The 18,456-nt window shown below is 56.2% G+C and overlaps 2 protein-coding genes and 1 long non-coding RNA gene across 16 annotated transcripts in view; 2 read left to right on the forward strand and 1 right to left on the reverse strand.

Moving 5' to 3' along the window:
- On the reverse strand, positions 1-12,923 carry RTBDN (retbindin). 12 transcript variants are annotated; one of them, XM_042978290.1, is made up of 11 exons: positions 12,833-12,923; positions 12,426-12,502; positions 8,479-8,613; positions 7,577-7,615; positions 4,831-5,047; positions 3,082-3,171; positions 2,452-2,626; positions 1,803-1,869; positions 1,596-1,706; positions 990-1,086; positions 1-450 (listed from the first exon to the last, which is right to left on the reverse strand). In XM_042978290.1, exons 5-11 carry the CDS (start codon positions 4,843-4,845, stop codon positions 223-225), a joined length of 783 nt encoding a protein of 260 aa, XP_042834224.1. In that variant the 5' UTR covers positions 4,846-5,047; positions 7,577-7,615; positions 8,479-8,613; positions 12,426-12,502; positions 12,833-12,923; the 3' UTR covers positions 1-222. The 12 variants fall into 12 exon arrangements, with proteins under 12 accessions (XP_042834224.1, XP_042834219.1, XP_042834225.1 ...); XM_042978285.1 differs by having other exon boundaries at positions 7,577-7,675; XM_042978291.1 differs by lacking the exon at positions 7,577-7,615 and having other exon boundaries at positions 8,498-8,613.
- On the forward strand, positions 307-1,795 carry LOC122236589. Its single transcript, XR_006214678.1, has 3 exons — positions 307-429; positions 1,078-1,160; positions 1,599-1,795. It is a non-coding gene; the product is annotated as an uncharacterized LOC122236589 (long non-coding RNA).
- MAST1 (microtubule associated serine/threonine kinase 1) overlaps positions 10,404-18,456 on the forward strand; it is a 23,560-nt gene continuing 15,507 nt past the window's right edge. For 2 of the 3 annotated variants that reach the window (XM_042978282.1, XM_042978283.1), the window contains exons 1-7: positions 10,404-10,503; positions 12,109-12,197; positions 12,668-12,743; positions 14,629-14,707; positions 16,487-16,647; positions 16,828-16,903; positions 17,078-17,287. In XM_042978282.1, coding sequence (XP_042834216.1) covers positions 10,421-10,503; positions 12,109-12,197; positions 12,668-12,743; positions 14,629-14,707; positions 16,487-16,647; positions 16,828-16,903; positions 17,078-17,287 — 774 coding nt within the window. In that variant the 5' untranslated portion in view covers positions 10,404-10,420. Of the gene's footprint in view, positions 10,504-12,108; positions 12,198-12,667; positions 12,744-13,066; positions 13,127-14,628; positions 14,708-16,486; positions 16,648-16,827; positions 16,904-17,077; positions 17,288-18,456 lie in introns of those variants that run through there. The other variant, XM_042978284.1, reaches the window with a different exon arrangement.

Here is an 18,456-nt window from a genome sequence, read left to right on the forward strand (position 1 = left end):
TGCTTTCGAGCTGGCGACTTTATTCAGTGGGGGAAGAGGGGAAAATGAGCTAGAGTTGGGGCTATTTCTCTAATAACCTGGAGAAGGGCTAGTCTCTGGGACTCCAGAAGGAGGGACAGGACTCTGGAAACTAGAAAGCGGAGAGGGAGAGGGGTGGCGCTCTGGGTGTCTTGGGCCGGGTGGGGGGAAGGGACGCATCTTCCATCCAAGGCCCGGCGCCCCCTAGGGGCCGCTGCCGCTTCCACTACCACTCCCGCTGCCCGCAGCATCCAGGATCCAGGTGCGGGAGCGGCGGGACCGCGGGAAACTGATTTCCCGGGCCCTCCGTTCGTGTCTGCGACCCGGCAGTACCGAGATGGAAATGTTGAGGCAGTGATCCGCGCCAGGAGCTGCTACCGGCAGCACGTAGCCCAGGACTGAGCGGCAAAGGTCTGCCCCATCGGCAAAGGTCTGGGAAAAGGGGTGGGGTTAGGGCCCGAGTGGGCGGAGTCCAGGCAATTCAGGGGCGTGGCCTTGGAAACCTAGAGTCCCCGAGTTTCTTTGCAAGTAGGGGCCAGGGCAGAGGCGCGGCCTAGGTGCGGGCAGTTACCCGCTTTGGGTCCTCCCGGGAGTGTGGGAGCAGGGCCATGGCAGGAGAGGAGTACAGGGGAGGGCGAGTTATCCTTCCTGGGCCCCAGGGCTGGGGTGGGGGAGGGTCAAATTAAGATTGGGGCTTTAGAGAAGGTAATTCGGGCTTCTGAGTCTTCCAGGGGGAACTGTGGATGGGCCTAGAGCAGAGACGGTCCCTTGGGGAGGCCAAATCTAGACTCAATGGGCCCTAGGGAGCATACGGACGTATCCCACTATGGAGATTGTGCTGCGGAAGGGGGAAGAGTGGGAACAGGAGCCTTGGGAGTGCCAGTCCGGACTCCGGGCCCTAGGCGGGTTAAGACAGGACATAGTAAGGGGAGGTCCCAGTCTCTTACCCGCACTCTCTGTCTCAAGCTCACCTGCTCATAGGTAGCGCAGCCAGGCTCACAGCCCCGCTTTTCTGGGAATGGAAGCCAAGTTGGGCCGCAGGTAATATCACTTTCGCAGGTGGCAAACCTACGGATGGTGCGTGGAGAGAAGGTGGGCAGTCGCGTTCTGTTGGGATCCTGCCTTCCAAGGCTTCACTCAGTGTATGTCCCGCCCCCAGACCCAGGCCCCGCCTCTTAGGACCACGCCCCAACAGACGCTGTCCTCCAGATTTCACCCTACCCTATATTCTCCACACATACCCGGGGCTCTGTCACAATTGACCTCATCCCTGCAGACTTCATACCATCTATTTCAGGCCAGCCTCTTACGTTCCCCAATGTTTTCAGCTCTCTTTTCTAGCAAGAGGTCCCGCCCCTTAAAAAACCCCAGGTCCGTGGAAGGCCACGCCTCCGTCCTGCCAATCTTAAAAGCCGGGTCCTCTACAGGCCCCGTCCCTTTTTACCTGGCCTCTAAACTCGTTTTTAGACCTTGGCCTTATTGGAGGCAGGCCACACCCCTTCAAACACAAGCTGCAGATCCCTCCTTTGGTCCCGCCCAAACCATAGGACACGCCCCTCATGCCCCACCTCCCCTACCAGACATCGCAGAGCTCAGAACAGAGCGGCTGCGCCTGGCGTATCCCCAATAACAGCAGGCGGAAGCGACTCTGGAGGGCAGCTTGGAGATGTCCCAGGAAGGATTCGCACCTGAACATCGGGAAAGACAGGCTCGTTTGGGTCAGGATGTGGCAGGGCCAACTGAAGCAAAACACACAACGAAACGCTGGCGGGTACTGTACTCACCCAGGGCTCGGCTCCCCACAGCGTTCTGGGACCGCCCCAGGGTCCGATGCCTCTGGCGTGTCCATCTCTGAGGGACAACAGGACCATGGAGAAGGGTACTCCTGTGAGGTGGGGTCTTAGATCCTCATGTAGGATTGGGGAACTAAGGCCTGGGGGCCCCTTGAACAGGGGAGACCCCAGTTATGTCAGGGCCCCTCAAACATAAAACTTAAATAAAGACACTTCTCTTGGGATCCAAATGCAATTTCTAGTAATAATAAAAATGATGGCTTATCATAATCAGCTTATCGTTCATTATGTCCCTGATAGTGGTACACGTTTTCATATGCTTACATACACACCTTCACAACACTATGACGTAGGTCTATTATTTCTCTCCCTTTTTCATGGTCTACATGAAGCCCAGAGAGATTAAGTGACTTGCTCAGAGTCACACAATTATGAGGTGGGAGAGCTGGGATTTGAACCCAGGCAGTCTGATTCCAGAATCAGTGCACTTTAACTACTATTCTTCGGCACTAGCCCCAACTGCCCACCTCCCCCAGCCCGTGCTTCTTCCTAAGCCCCTCTCAGAAGGAAAGTCTGGTATTGCTGTGGTGATGTGGGATTTCCTGGGTGTTGGAAGTTAGGGAGGGTCTGGAGTGCTCACCCGCAAGGTGCAGCTGGACTGTGCCGAAATCGGTCGCCAGCCTATGGTGTCTCCGGGACAGAGCTGGGAGTGGGCGGCTCCCTCCACAGAACCCCAGCAGGATCCACACCAGGGTCAGTCTTAGGGCCCAGGGCAGGCCCCTGGGTCGAGTGTGGCCCCTGCAGGCCATGTCCACCTGAGATAAGAGTAAGCTGGGGTATAGGGTAAGGTTTGGTTGTCCCTTTCTGGAAGCTCAGGGTGGCACTCTCCTGATGCCTACTCAGGAGACAGTGCAAGGCAGAACAGAGAATGAGCAGTTGATGAGGAGGCAATGACCAAGGACCTCCAAATCCCAGGGGGCCACCAAGTCATGCCTCTGACCCAGGAGCCCCTTCTCCCCCACCAGACTCATGTCCCCTCCATCCCTTTAGGCCCAATGCGTCCCACCCTCTGGTTTGACCACAGTTCCCCTCCCCCTCACACCCAGCAGGATCTCCCACCCTGTCAACCCTCAGGTGACTCCCGCTGTCTTCAGAACTAAAGGGACACCCCAGCTCTTTCAATCTCCCTCCTCTGTCCAGCGGTTCCTCCTGTTCTTTTGCCCAGTCTCCTCCCTCCCTCTTGATCCCTGCTGGCCCCTTTCATGGTCACCTTCTCTCGGCCCACAATCGGCTTAGGGGCTTCCACTATGGCTGGCCCTTTGGAGCCAAGCTTGGCTGTGGCAGGACTCGAGTTTTGCTGCTGGAATCCAAAAGCCCCAGGGTAGGGGAAGCTGAGGGTCTGTAGGGACAAGACAATTCCCTCCCCTCCCCTGCCCTCTTGGGCTACCCCTCACCTGTTAAGTGAACTGAGGTCTAGGGCGCTGCTGAGACACCTCAGGGTCAAGTGCAAGAAAGAGTGACAGCCAGAGGGGGTGTGGTCTGACGCAGAGGAGGAGTTTCCCATGGCCCCACCCCCTGCCCCAGCTGACCAAAGGCCGGTGGCCCGGGGACTGCTGTGTATATATCCTTGCACTGAGCATTATGTTGAGATTGTGGCTTAAACTCAATCTGTGTGTATATGTGTTGGATGAGAGTGTGTTTGTATGGCTGTGTGTGTGTAAAGCATGTGTTTGTTGGGTGAGGTTATGGTATGTGTGACTCTTGGTTGAGTGGTTTTGTGTGTGTGTGTGTGTGTGTGTGTGTGTGTGCAAAATTTGGCTAAGGAGGCCTGTATGTATCTCAAGCCAAGTGTGTCCAATTGAGTCAGATATAATAAATGTGAAGGACGGGGAAGCAGGATTAGGATGGCTGTCCTGTGACAATGTTGTGGATAAGTCAGTGGATAAAGGTTTTTGGCCATGAATGTTGACCATTAGTGAACACAAAAGGGTGTTTATATGTGTGGAGAGAGTATGTGTCTGCATCTGAAATGTATGTGTGTGTTTCTCTGCAGTTTCTGTGAATGCAAGTTTCTTACAAACATTCCCTCAATTCACCCATCCATTCAACAAATGTTTGTTGAGCAGCTGTTGTGTGCCAGGTTCTGGGGATGAAGTAGTGACCAAGAAATGAATATCTCAGCCTCACAGAGCTGACATTATAGTGGGAGAGTCGGTGAGAGGAGCAGTCCTGCAGTGGGCATGTGAGTATGTGTGTGTGTTCATGTGTTGTGTCGGAAGGATACTGTGTCTGTGTGCTGGAGGAGAGTTTGTGTGTAGCTGAGCTGAGATTGGTTTTGGTATGATGTGTGTGTGCTTGTGTTTGTTGAGTGTTTGTACATGTTGTCTGTATGTCTGTATTCGCTGCGTGTGTGTATATCTGTGTTTTCTAACACTACTGTGTTTGCATACGTGTGTCTTTGCAGAGTGTGAGTTGATGTGTATATGTGTTTGTGTGTGTCTGTATTTGCTGATTTTGTGTTTGCATTCTGTGTTAGTGTGTTGGTAAAGGATTCAGTGTGTCTGTGTTTGCTAAGTGGATATTTGCAATGTGTATGTATTTGTGTGTGAGTCTGTGTTTGCGGATAATATGTTTGTATGTGTGTGTATTTTTGACAAGTACATATTTGCAGAGTGTGTAACTATGTGTATGTGAGTCTGTTTCCTGAGCATGTGTTGGTATGTTCGTGTTCATGTATATATGTGTAGCGGGTGTGTGTGCCTGTGCTTGTAGTGTGCACATGTATTTTTGTGAGCAATGACCACTACCACAAATCTCCCTGTCTTATCAGGCTAATGCAGAGTTTTTGTCTGTCTCTTTCACTATGGGACGCTCAGATCTCAAAACACTACTGTGCACATAGTGCGTGCTCAGTACGTGTTGAGTAAATGAGCCATTTAGGAGGTGCTGTCTCCTGGCCCCTAATGGGCACCCACTAATGTCCTATAGGCTTCAGAAATCAAGATATAGTGGATCTCACCTTCCTCTTGTCCATTTTTGGGTAGGCCAGGGTGCTCGTGTGTCAGATATGTCCAGGCTTTGGGCTATGCCTTTCGCCAATCCTTTCTCTCCCCTGACCTCAGCCCCCAACGCTGCCCTCGGAATTCAGCACCGTGGACAGGAGCGCATGAGATCAGCACCACGGAGAGCTCCCACGAAGCCAGCTTTAGAAGGGGTGACAAAAGCGGAGTCTGGGCCTTTGACAGAGAAGTTTTGAGAAACAGACTCAGCGACATGGCAAACAAACATGCCGACAAACAGAAAAACGTTGAAATAACTCGGGCAAAGGCACAGAGATGAGGAAACAAGCGTCTGGGGAACACCTGGACCTAGACCTTGCCTTGCCTTCCCCCTCATTGGCCGGCAGGGGTCGCTTCCTCCAGTGACCGCGCCCTCCAGGGCCTTCCTGGCCAATTATGGGCCAGGACCCTTGGGAAGCCCCTTTCCCACCCTACCCCCCCCCCCCCCCAAAGCCTAGACTTGGAGTGCGGAGGTCACCGACGCTTTCCGCACCAACTCTGGGAAGCATAGTCGGCTTGGTCTCAGCTGTAGGAACACTGCGGGTGTGTGTGTGTGTGTGTGTGTGTGTGTGTGTGAAAATCGCTTCAGCTGCCCCCCTCCCCAACTACCAGCTAATCGCCCCTATAAATATAGCGCAGCCTGGCCTGGCTACTTAATCCTGACGGTGAGGGAGGGGGTCGTTAGAGGGGCTGCAGGACTCCCTGAAGAGACTCTGGTTGGGAAGGGGGGCTTATAGGCATGCAAAATGTTTTTCTTTGGGAGCATCTCCCGCGAGGATGGGTGTCCTCAATGTAAATGTCACTCTGTAAGAATGTACCTTCTCAGGATGTGGAGGTCTCGTGGGTGGGGGCAATTTCCCACAAAGAATATGGCTTTTAGGAGGTCTTTCGTTGGGGGTGTCTTCACTAGGCTCCCCACGTTCACCCGTGGGGATTTTTCTCTGCGGAAATGTCTCTTCTTGGGGGCAACAGGGGGCTTCTGAGAGGCAGTGTCACCTCTCAGAGACCATCTGTCTTAGGAATGATTTTCAGGGTGAGGGGAGAGTTCCTGATTGGAGAGGGCGTCCCCGTGGAGACTATCAATCCATGGGAATGTGTCTCCCTGAGGGGGTCGCTGCGAGGAGGGGGGAGGGTTCCGCATAAGGAATATATCTTAGTGAGAATGTCTGTCTCCCTTGGGTGTTTCTTGGGTTGAAAGTCTCTCCATGGGCATGTTTCTCTCCTGGAGTGTCTCTTCTCATAGGTGTCTCTTCGTAGCTTGGCTCCCTTGGGGGCATATGGAAGCTTCTCCCTAGCTTACCCCCTTCCGCCCCTACCCTCCCCCCCCCCCGCCCCCCCTAGCGCGGGCAGCCTTGGCCGAGGCCGGGCTCGGGCGCCCAGACGCAGTGACGGCGCCGGGTCCGCCCCACTTTGCTCCGCCCCCGCCACCCCCCCCCACCCGCCGCCGCCGCCGCCGCCGCCGCCGCCGCCGCCGCCGCGGTCCCCGCGGCTTCTCACTCCCTCCCTCTTCCCTCCTCCCGCCGCCGCCGCTACCGCCACCTCCCTCCTCCCTCCCCGGGGCCGAAGCCGCCGCCGCCATGGACGATTCGGGCCTGATTCGCCGCCGGAGGCTGCAGGTACGCGGCAGCCCCGGTCCCGGGTGGCGGTGAAGGGGTCGGAGCCCCGAGGCGGGGCCCGGCAGGGGGCGGGAGAACTTGCGCCTGGGCCGGCCAGGGCGCCCCCTCCCACGGCCTCGGGACGCTACCAGAGGGGAACTCGGTAGCCGCGCGTCCCGCCGCGCTGGCGACCCCGCCCCTCAGGCGCCGCCCGGGGCTCCAGGGAGCTGACGGAGGGGGTGCAGCCTAGAGCTCCCCCTCGAGGATAGCCTGAGGGGCACCTGGCCCGCCAGAGGGGGAGGGGGCTGGGACCGAAGTCATCGCCCTGGCTCAACGCCAATCTGGGGGTGAGGGGGCGCAAAGCAAAGTTAGTGCCCCAGGGCTCGCTCCCCTCGGGGCAACCGGCGCCGCAGAGGCAGTAAACATGTTTATACTGCAGCCTCGCCCCTCAGCACCCCAGGAACCCCTTTCTGAGGCATGGGGAACCCCTGCGACCTCCATGCATCTGCCCAGCCACCAGGATTCTTCCTACTGCCCTAATTGGACAGACACCCTAGACAGCCTTCCTCCTCACTCTTCATTCCTCCTCCCTTCACTACCCCCCCCCCCGCGAGATCCTCAAGTCCAGCCCAGCTTGTGGGTGGGCGGGAGCGATTTTTAGCTCCTTGCAGCCTTAGAAGATACTGGTCTCCAGGCTGCGCAGGCGCGGGAGTGAGTCCACTGCACAGAGTGGGACACTGAGGATTGTGGAGTGTGGGGAAATCCAGGCGTCAGGAACTCCCACCTTCAAGATGGGTGGGGATTCTGAAGCTGAGAAGAGTTCTTTTCTACTATCTTCTTACTGCGTTTCTAAGGGTTAATACGAGGGTTCGATGTTGTCCCTAAACTGACCCCAGCGAGGAAACTGATCAAAGCTTCATCTCAAGGCCTGCCTGGGGTCTGGTCCTTCTGATCCTCCTTGGAGCCCAGACCCACGCTACATAATCTGGAGGAGTTTAGATAAAGCCTAGGTGGCTCCAGACTCAGGCTACTTCCTAGCCTGGAGCTTGGACAAAAAAGGGGAGGATTCAAACCCTCATCCAGGGTCTACTTCTGGACTCCTCTAACCTACCATCCCTGAGGTTGGAGACCAAGATAAGCCGATCCGTCACTGCAGCAGGAAAAGTCGGAGTTAGATGATAGGAGGGACTTCCCAGGTGTCTGGAGGATGCTGGAGACAGAACTGGGTTGGAAAGCTAATTTGCTTTCGAACAGAGCCCAAATGGCTCCATCTAAGAGCCTTGGGCTCTTGAGAACTTCCCTGGATTCCCACCCGTTTTAGTGCTGGGGTGGGAAAAGGGGTTGTGGGAAAAGGGAGGAAGGGGCGGCAAAGCCAGAGCAGGTGCTGAAGCAGCCAGACTGGGTCCGCGCCGTCGGGTCCCCAGGAAAAGGGCGGTAAGGGGCGGAGCCTACAAGACGGTGTGTTCCCGCCCTCCGGGCCAGCGCCGACTCCCATTGGCTCATCGCCACGCGGGCCTACCAACGCTCAAGACCCCGCCCCCAGCCTGGGATCCTCCCACTCACCCACCGTTCCTTCCTGAGGCAATCCCTAGTCTGTGCTATCCCGCCGGAGTCCTGTCCCTACCTCTTCCTTTCTGGCGGGATTAACCACTTCGCTGCCTTGGATACACCCCCACCCACTGATGCAACCCCCTAGGATCTGTCCCACAACTGCGGAGCTCCCGAGGGCCTCCAATTGTGTGCAGCTGGGATCGTATATACGAACAGCATCCTGAGTTCGAAAGCCCATCCCCAGCGCCGTCCATCAACCACTGGGAGAAGCAGAATCTGCTTGGCAGAGCGTCTCTGCAGCTAGTGATGGAGGTGGCGTCTGTTTACTCTGACGCAAGGATCCAAATCCCCTACCTCTCCAGTTTGCCCTTTACTTCTATTCTAGAATATTTAGGAGCGCTAGCAAATGGGGCTAGGTTCGAGGACTACTTGGGAGGTGTTTCAAGGTCCCCAGGGGCTCACCCTCGAAGGCCGAGTGTACCCGGATCTGGAATCCTGGCCTCCGTGGCCGAAAAATCCAGGTCTAGATTTCGCTTGGGCCATTGCGGTCGTCCCACCCAGCCGGCTGGTCCCAGCTGCTCCTCATTCAAACTGATCCTGCAAAAACAGAGGGAAAACCTGGAATGGATTCCTGGTCACCCGTGGCTCAGGGGAGCATGGCTGGAGATCTGGACAGTGTTCTCTTTGACCCCAACCATATGTCTGTCCTCTGTCCATGGGAGTGGGAGGTACCTTTGGCCCATCCTCTGTCAAGCAGCATGTCCATTCATAATAACTCCTGCTCCTATGACCTAATATTTATTGAGTGCTTACTATGTGCTAGGCCTCATGCTAAGGTGCCAGGCACCTGAATCATCTCACAGAGTCATCTGTTGGCAGGTCTGCTGGACCTTCTTTGGAAGGTCATTTGCCAAGGTTATAAGGTCATTGGAGTGTTGGAAGGTCATTTACCAAGGTTATAAGAGGCAAATCTGAGCTTTGAACCCAGGGCTTTCTGCTTTCAGAGATCCTAGAAAGGATCTAGAACATAACTCATTTTCCCCTGGTTAGAGTCCATACCAAAAGGCTTTTGAAACTCTCACCAGAATATTCCATCTGCAGCCCTACCCAGCCTCCTTTATTCACTTTGGCCTGTGGACACTGAACTGGCTGGAAGGTGGCACTCCTTCTGCCCGATGGTTTCCTGGGAAGAGGGCACAGACTTCCATAACTTTTAATCCCTATAGTGGCTTCCCGAGCGCTTGACAAACAGAACACAACCTTCTTCTGGTCTGGACACATAAAGTTAATAGTTAGCAATTGTTATCATTGCCATTATCAAAAAAGACCACTTGGCCATTGTCTGGTTCCCATTGCAAATTTCAGTTTTGAGCGACCCTAACTATCCCACCCCCAACACTGAATCTGTCTGGGAGTGGGGTAGAACCCTTGGGGTGTGGAGTCATTCATTCATTCAACTTTCATGCTTGAACATACCAAGTTCATTCCTGTCTCTGGGCCTTGGCAGTTCCTTCTACCTGGAATGCTCTCTCCATAGATTCTTCCATGGCTGGCTCTTATTTTTTCAATAACTATCTTAAAAGTCACTTCCCCAGAGCAGCCCTCTCTGACTATTGTGTCCTCCTCCTAGCCATTTTGCATCATATCACCTTAATATTATTCATGACACTTATTACTGTTTAAAATTATCGTGTTTACGTCTGTGTTAATTTGTTTATTGTCTGCTTCCCTTCTTTATATGCTAGTCCCAAAAGGGCAGGAGGTTTTTCCTCATTTGCTGCTGTGTCCCCAGTGCCTAGCACAGGGCCTGGCATACAGCAGGTGCTCAAGAAATATTTTCCACATAGGCTCCCGTTTGATTTGCACACACACACATGGAGGTGCCAACTCAGGAGTCCTATATTGGGCTCTGCTGGTGTCTGGGGTCGGGAGAGAAATCACTCTGGTACCCTCTCCCCCGAAGAGCCCCGCCCTCCGTGCATAACGTAGGTGTGGGTGAGGATGCTGATGAGTAGCTTGTCCCACCCAACTTTTGCCGCTCCCGGGGGTGACAGGGCTTGCAGACAGCAGCTGCTGGTCCACTCTGACCTCTATCCTTTTGCCCCCTTGCCTTCTAGAAGGATTTGCCTCTGCCCCGGAAAAGCAGCAGGTGAGCCTTGGGGAGAGATGCGCAGGGCCGGCCGCCCCTTTTCGAGTCCGGGTGGGGGCGCCAGGCGCGCGCGCGCGGGCGGGGCCTGGAGCGCTGGTGAGCAGCAGCGCCCCCTCCTGGCGGGCGGCAGCGGCACGGCCCTCCCTTCCCCCGCCCTCCCCTGCCCGCTGCGGCTCCAGCCTCCGCCCCGCGCGCTCGCTCCCCGCGCCGCCGCCGCCACTGCCGCACCTGCCACCATGTCGCCGCCGCCGGGTCATGTCTGACTCCCTCTGGACAGCGCTTTCCAATTTCTCGATGCCCTCCTTCCCTGGCGGCAGTATGTTCCGTCGCACCAAGAGGTAGAACCCCATCCCTCAGACCCTGACCCGGCCCTCCCCACTAAAGCCGCCCCTCCGGCCGCTGCCGCAGGGCGGGGCCCGGGATGCTGCACCCCGTCCAGCTGCGCCAGAGGTGCCCGTGCGGCGCCTTCTGCAGGGGATGGGGCTGAATTGGGGGACAGTGTGGGCCGAGACTGGGGGCACTGTGCGCCGGCGAGGACCGCTGCAGGGGGGAGGAGGCTGCGCCGGTTGTTGGGGGGGGGGTGTTGCGGCGCCTTTGTCTGCTGGCGCTGCGGGCTCCGGCAACCCAGTGGGGGTAGGGGAAGAAGGGGAGGGTGGGGGACTTGGCACCCTCGGAACAATAGCCGCAGCCTGGCCTCCCCCCGCCCCCATGCCGCGTGTTCTTGGCCTCGCTAATGTGCTCAGTCACTGTGGCAGGGGGTGAGGGGAATGGAGGGGCTGGGGGCTCCCTCTTCACAATCTGGGATCCTGAGGGGCAGAAGGAAAGGGGGGGGCTTTATCATAGCACAAACTACCCCCCACCAAGAACACAGCCTCAGCCGGAAAATAGTGACACAGAGCGTCACGTAGGACATGATGTCACACACATGCACACATTACAGCCCTAGTGGCCCAGATACACCCTGGAGCCATCACGCATACAGTGGCCGTGGGTCAGAGTCATGCCCACCCAGACTCAGGGGGGCACCCCCAGCGTCACACACAGATGAACAGCCCAACAGGTACAGTGTTGTGTACATCTAGGACGATGTCACATGCATGACGATACACACACACGATTATGGCATCCAGGACGCACACAGACACATGTATGGCAATGACATCTATGTACCCAAGAATGTCACAGCACATGATATCACCTAAGCTTATCACATGCGGTGTCACACAGATGCCAGAATAAATGACACAGGGAATCTCGCCGAGACGGAGAGATACACAGTATCATACCGCATCATAGAGAAGACTCACCTAGGGAATGTCACACATGGTGGCAGGCTCACAGGGTATGAAACTCACACACACTAGATGCCTCCCGTGGACACACACGGGGAATGTCACACACATACACAAGGGCAGGGTATCACACAGACTTAGAATGCCTCACAAAGACATAGACACATGTAGCAAAAATCATGCACGCACGCGCTCTAACACACAATGGCACATCTAGTCATGGGCAAGTGGCATGGCACACTGTTTCACACAGACACAAAAGGTACAGGTCCTATCACATAAGGTAAACCCAACCCAGTGCTGAACTCACACACTGGGCGCCAACGTGGATACACACAGAGGATGTCACGCACAGCCCCAAAGACAATATACGCTCCTATCATTCCATGACTGACGCCGTGCCTCCCATGGTCACACATGATCCACGCAGGTAATTTTGCACACACGTGCCACACGCACATCCCTTCCCATACGCAGCCCTGCCTAGGCCTCCATCACCTCCTCCTCTGAGCAATCCTCTGGGGCCACCTCCAAGCACACACAGATGGGAGACAGGCGGGGATCTGAGATGGGAAGGTGGCTGGCTGGTTGGGTTCACAAACTCACTGGGCTGCGGCCCGGCCCGGTCCCCTTGCCTCGCCTTCCCCGCAGCTGCCGCACCAGTAACCGGAAAAGCCTCATCCTGACCAGCACTTCGCCCACGCTGCCGCGACCCCACTCCCCACTGCCTGGACACCTGGGTGAGACAGGTGGTGGGTGCGGACCAGCCTAGAGGAGGCGTGGCTACGGGGTAGGGGCGTGTCCGTGCCGCAGGATTGGGCGGAGACTGAACAGAGGAGGACCCAGATTGGGCAAAGGGCGGGGCCATCTTGTGTGGCAGTGGTCAATCGGCTGAAGGGGCCTTTGTGGGCGGAGGCACAGGCGGAGCAAGACTGTGAAGAGGCTGGGGTTGAGGGGAGGTACCATACCTGAAGGGCGGGGCCATCTCAGATGTAGACAGAATCGGCCTGATGGGGGGCTGGGCTGACTCCATAACCAAAACAGTCTAGAGAGGCGGGGCTACAGCTAAGGGGGCGTGGTCCACTCATACGGGGGTGGGACGAGACTAAACAGGGGAAGGGCTGCTGTTGGCAACCCGCTTTGGGGATGGAGCGGCCTGGTGGGATTGCCTCCCATACCAAGCTTTAAGATCCCCCTCTTTCCGCTACAGGTAGCAGTCCCCTGGACAGCCCCCGCAACTTCTCCCCCAACACCCCCGCCCACTTCTCGTTTGCCTCCTCCCGAAGGTGAGTCCCTCTCCCCAGGGCCCTAGAACCCTGGCCGGACCCTCCCCAACCACCGTCTGGGCCTCCATCTGTTCCCCTCCTAATTGCACCTGAGACGGGGCCTGAGGGACCCGCAGAGTGCCCCAGCGTCCCAGCGGGAATAAGCGCCAGGCCTTAGGGGCGGGGCCTATGAGAAGGCGGGGCCAACCGCCTTTTCGGAATCAAACGGGGAGTGGGACTTCCTTTGCCGCGGAGCGAAAGCGCGTGCGCTCTGAGCCCAGGGTCTCAGTCTCCCCAGCCTCTAGCTCCAGGCCGGGCGTTTCCATAGCAACAGGACAGGGAACGGAGATGAAGTGCGCAAGCGCAGACTGCAAGATGCCCATTGAGGGACTTTGGTCTCCAACGTGAGAAAGGGCACCTAGAGCTATTTCTCCAGGGCCCGAGAGGAGCAATCATAGGTTTCCCTACGGGGATCTTTGAGGGTTTCTAGAATGTCGCGAATGAATTTTCTTGGGGCCTTTGGCGAAATTGGGGGAGGCAGAGAGATTCCTCCGATGCGTTTTGGAGAAACTTCTGGGAGTCACCAGGATGTTTGGGCGGGATTCTTTTTCTTTGAACTTGATTCATTCTAAAAACGTTGTCTGAACACGTGGTGCGAGCTGGGAGCTGAGCATAAGGGGTGAATGACAGTCTTTGTCCTCGGGGTGGAGTTGGGGTGGCGGGCCAGAGAGCGCAGATCACTGCAAAGACTGGTGAAGGCTGTCGTGTGGAAGTCACGCAGGACTGTGGGGACAGAGGATGCCTCCCTGGGGTGGCTGCGGAGAGATCCCCTTGGCTGCGGAATTCGGCTGAAGGCATTAGGGAGCCAGAAAAGGGCTCTAAGATTGGAACCTGATCTGGTCGCTTGCATGGTGGGTGGGCTAGGAGGGCCCCGCCCCCCGGAGGGAGGCTAATGCCTGGGAGTGTGTGTCCCTGTGATATGCAATCTTTGTGCTGATGTGGATGTGTGAATGTAGGCTTGTGAGACTGTGGTCGTGTGAGGCGGCCCTGCCCACACATATGCCCACGGGGGCGTGCATCAGCGTGCAAGTGTGAGCGTGTGTGAAGGTATCCCTGTGCATTTGTAAATGTGTGTGAATGCGTGAGAGAGCATGCCCTTCCAAGTACGTTTCCATGTGAGTGTGCAATCTGGTGGGAGTGTGAATGAATGTGTGGCTGCGTGGGAGTTTGAATGTGTGACTGAGTGCGTGAGCGTTCTCGAATGTGTCTGTGTGAACGTGGCAGAGTAGAACGTGTGTGAGGGAGTGTGCGTCTTTGTTTCAGAGTGTGAGTACTCCATCTCTACGTGTACGTGTTCCCGTGTGTGTGTGTGTGTGTACGTGTGTGTTTGCATGCGTGATGGTGTGTTCGTGTAGGGAAGCGTGCGATTTGGGCCCGTGTACGGGTCAGGTGTTGTGTGTGTGTCCGTGTTGAGGAGTCACGCGTGAAGGTGTATGATTGTCAGTGTGTGATCTCAACCACACGAGTCACACTAACACTAGTGGGTGTGGCTGTGGGAGTGACCGTATCTGTGTGTGAGTGAGCAGGTGTGGGAGGATGTGGCAGCGTGTGTATTTGAAAAAGAGGGGCCCTTCTTCTCCGAGAAGGCTCAAGTGGCCTCAGTCTGAGCACTTTATCATGGGGGCAGCTTTGGGGATTCCTGATCTTTGCTCCAGGTCCCTGGTGCCCGGCTGGAAGACTTCCTCCTTACCTCTGTGGCTCTGAGGGCCTTTCGGAATCGTAGAGCACAGATATACCCCCAGCCCCTACCCTAGTGGTGGCCAGTAGCTTCCCTCACACCCTGAGGATGGGGAGGGGGGGAACCAGTGGGGCCTAGCAGCCTCTGAGCGTCTTGGCTGGGTTCCAGGGCGGACGGACGCCGTTGGTCTCTGGCTTCACTTCCTTCGTCCGGCTATGGCACCAACACACCCAGTTCCACCGTCTCGGTGAGTCGGCAGGTGGGCGAGTGGGCGGGAGCCCTCACCCAGGCCAGCAGTTGCGCTGGCCTTAATGAGGGTTTTGGGTTTCTCTAGTTTTCCAAGGTATCACCCGTCCATCTATTGGCAAGTTACAGGTCCCCTTGAAAGCCCTGTTCTCCACCCTCAACATATCTTCTTGGGGGTCCTGCCTATCGCCGACTTATTTTACAGATAATGGTATTAAGGCTCACGGGTCGAACCACTTGCCAAGGGTCTCAGCTGGCCGGGGCCAGCACACTCTTCCCCCAGAGTGCATTTGCTCAACCACCGCAATACCCAAAGTCTCTCTCCACCTGCCCCCTTTTCTGCCTGTGTCTCTGGTCCACTCATCCCTCCATTGGTATGATGTTCAGCAGACATTTATCATGCGACTGGCTGTCATATGGTGGGTGGGCTCTATAAGGTGGGCCAGGATCCAAGGATTCATGCAGCCCTCATGAGGGGAGACAGACCGGTAAGAAGATATTTACAGTACAGGGTGTTGGAGCTGTTTTGGGAGTGGCACCAGGTAAGGTGATAACAGGAGGGAGCACCTGACTCAGCTGGGGGGGAGGGTCCAGGAAGGCTTCCTGGAAGAGGTGGAATTGAAGCCAAGACAAAGGATCCGTAGGAGTTTGGCAGGTGGAGGAAGGAAAGGAGGGGTGTTTCACGAAGAGGGCCAGGGAACAGCATGTGGAGGAACGAGGGTGAGGTAGGCAGTGACCCTGGTCATGCTGGGGCTTCTTAGCCAGGGCAGGGCGGCGGATCTTATTCTAAATGTGATGGGAAGCCATACAAAGGCTTTTTTTTTTTTTTTTTTTGCTTTATATTAAATTTTACTAAAATTTCAGCCTGAGCTATTTGACATTGTGGTTCTGTAGATCATACGTTATGTGCATTGAAAAAAATTATTTTAATAGATACTGGTGGGATGGGGAGTGAGTGACGTAAACGTTTCAAAAGACCCTTCTGCCTGCAGAATCAAGTGGAGATCTTTGTTTCTCCACTGATATCTGCGGGTCTGTGTTTGCCCGACTGCGTGCTAGACCCTGACTCGGGACCAAGGAGAGCCAAGTCTCTGCCCTCAAGGAGCAGGCAGCAATAAAAATTAATAATAAAGATATAGTAAGTCAGGAGATAAATACAGCAAGAAGAAACAAGATAAGGCAGGGAGAGGGGGTGAGGGATGTGTGTTCAGAGGGGTGAATGTCACCCACAGGGGTGACATTTAAGCCAAGATGTAAAGGAGGAGCGATCTGTAGTGATACGCTCCTGACAGAGGGAGCATAGGCCCCTCAATGCAAAGGCCCTGAGGCAGGAGTGTGCCTGGCTGGTTCAAGGACCATCCGGGAGGCCTGTGCAGCTGGACCGAGTAACTGATGGGGAGAGTGGGCGGAGGTGATGGCAGGGAGACAGGACCAGATCTTGCAGGACGTTGTGGGTCTTGAGGAGGACTTCAGGGTCCATACTGAGTAAGGTGGGAGCCACGGCGGGTTCTGAACAGAGGAGGGATATGACTTGATTCAGGCTTTAACAGGCTCCCACTGGCCACATCTGTGTGTGTCACAGTTCGCATCCGTGTCTGTCCCTGTCCCCCCTGTCTATCTCCAGGAGTCCCAACCTGGACCCTGGGATCCAAGGATCATAAACCAGGTCCTGCTCCCGACCCTGCCCAGGGGCCCATCAGCCCCCAGGAGTCCCAGCCCAGGGTCGCGAGCTGTGGGGGGACTGCGGTGGCTCTGACCCCGGCCCCGCTCCTCCCCCCAGTCTTCCTGCTCCTCCCAGGAGCGCCTGCACCAGCTGCCCTACCAGCCCACCGTGGATGAGCTCCATTTCCTTTCCAAACACTTCGGCAGCACCGAGAGCATCACAGACGAAGATGGTGGCCGCCGCTCTCCTGCAGTGCGGCCCCGCTCGCGGAGCCTCAGGTGGGTAGATAACCTCCCTCCACCCCAAGTTGGTGGTCGTGTCCCGTGAGACCTCTGCCCGCGCGATTAAACGGGTGACAGCACGACGGGTGAAGTTTTACGGGGGAGCGGGGGTGGGATCTAACACCTGGCTGCTTCCGGAGGCTGGGGGCTGCACAGGATGCGCTTTTCTCCCCGCAGCCCCGGGCGCTCCCCCTCTTCCTACGACAACGAGATCGTGATGATGAACCATGTCTACAAGGAGAGGTTCCCGAAGGTGAGGCGGGGCGGGGGGCGGCCGCGGGGAGGCCCGGGCGGCGGGAGCCCTCGCTCGCCTTAGCTCCGCGCGCCCCCTGGTGGCCGGCGCGCGCAGCGCAGCGCAGGCTCCCGGCGGCCACAGCCTCCGGGCGCAGCCCCGCGCCGGCACCCCGGCCCTCTGTCCCCCTCGCAGGCCACCGCGCAGATGGAGGAGAAGCTGCGCGACTTCGCCCGTGCCTACGAACCTGACAGCGTGCTGCCGCTGGCCGACGGCGTGCTCAGCTTCATCCACCACCAGATCATCGAGCTGGCCCGGGACTGCCTGACCAAGTCCCGCGACGGCCTCATCACCACCGTGTACTTCTACGAGTTGCAGGAGAACCTGGAGAAGCTGCTGCAGGATGTGAGTGTGTGTGTTTCGGGGGGCGCTGGCTCGGTCAGGCCCGACGCCTTCTTTCACCCCACTTCCGTTCAGAGGGCGCCTACCACGTGCCGGGCGCCGCCGTGGGACTTCAGGGGTGGGAGAGAAAGACGTGGTCCCCAGTGGAAGGACGTGGTGCTCGTCCGGAGTGATGGGGGAGGCAGGGACTTAACCTCCCTCACCTCCTTCAGGTCTTTACTCAAATATCAGCATCTCAGGTGGCGTCTAGACCCCCTTATTTAAAATGTCAAACCCACGACCCACCGTCTCTTGTCTCTTTAGTTTTCTCCTTAGCACTTAGCCCCTTCCGTCCTCCTGTGTATTTTTCTTTATCTTCTTTCTTGTCTCACTTGCTCAAATGTCAGTCCCACGGGTGGATGATGAGGTTGTCTGTTCATTGCTGCGGCCCTGATGCCTGGCACGGTGTCCTGCACACAGTAGGTGATTAATAAATTTTGGTTCCATGGATGAATGAATGAAAGTAAACAAGATGATACCCCCACTTAACTCAATGACAGTGGGTAGCATTTATTAAGCAACTACTGTGTGCTGGGGCAGTGGGAACCCAACAGTGAACAAACTAGAGAAATATCCCTGCCCTCTTGGGGCTGATATTCTAATGTGGAAGGTGGATAGGAAACATGGAAACAGATCAAGGTATTTGGTGATTTCACCTGATGCTTAGGGCTATGAAGCAAATGGAACAGGGCAATCAGATGGAGTGTCAAGGACTCCCTTGTTAGGTCCAGAAGGCCTCCCCAGAGGAGGTGACATTGAAGTTGGGACAAGAATAATGAGGAAGTGACAGTTATGAGAAGTGCTGGGGGGAATGTGTGCCGAGCAGGGTGAACAGCACATGCAAAGGCCCTGAGGTGAGAAGGCAATCTGGGAAATTCTAGGAGCACAGAAGCCAAGTGACTGTACTGTCTTCAGGGAATGACGTTGGATAAGGGCACAAAGACCAGAATACGGGGCTTTGGGCTCTAGGCGCCCACTCCGACCTAAAGGGCAGTATGTTGACTTATGGGATTCATCATCAGATCTGGTTTGAGTCTGGATTCTGCCACTAGATTCGTAGGAATTGAGAGCACAGACCAAACGGCCCAGATTCACATCCAGCTCATCACTTACTGTGGAGACTTTGCCAAGTC

The sequence above is a fragment of the Panthera tigris genome, chromosome A2 (assembly GCF_018350195.1).
Source record: "Panthera tigris isolate Pti1 chromosome A2, P.tigris_Pti1_mat1.1, whole genome shotgun sequence".
Taxonomy (NCBI): Eukaryota; Metazoa; Chordata; class Mammalia; order Carnivora; family Felidae; genus Panthera; species Panthera tigris.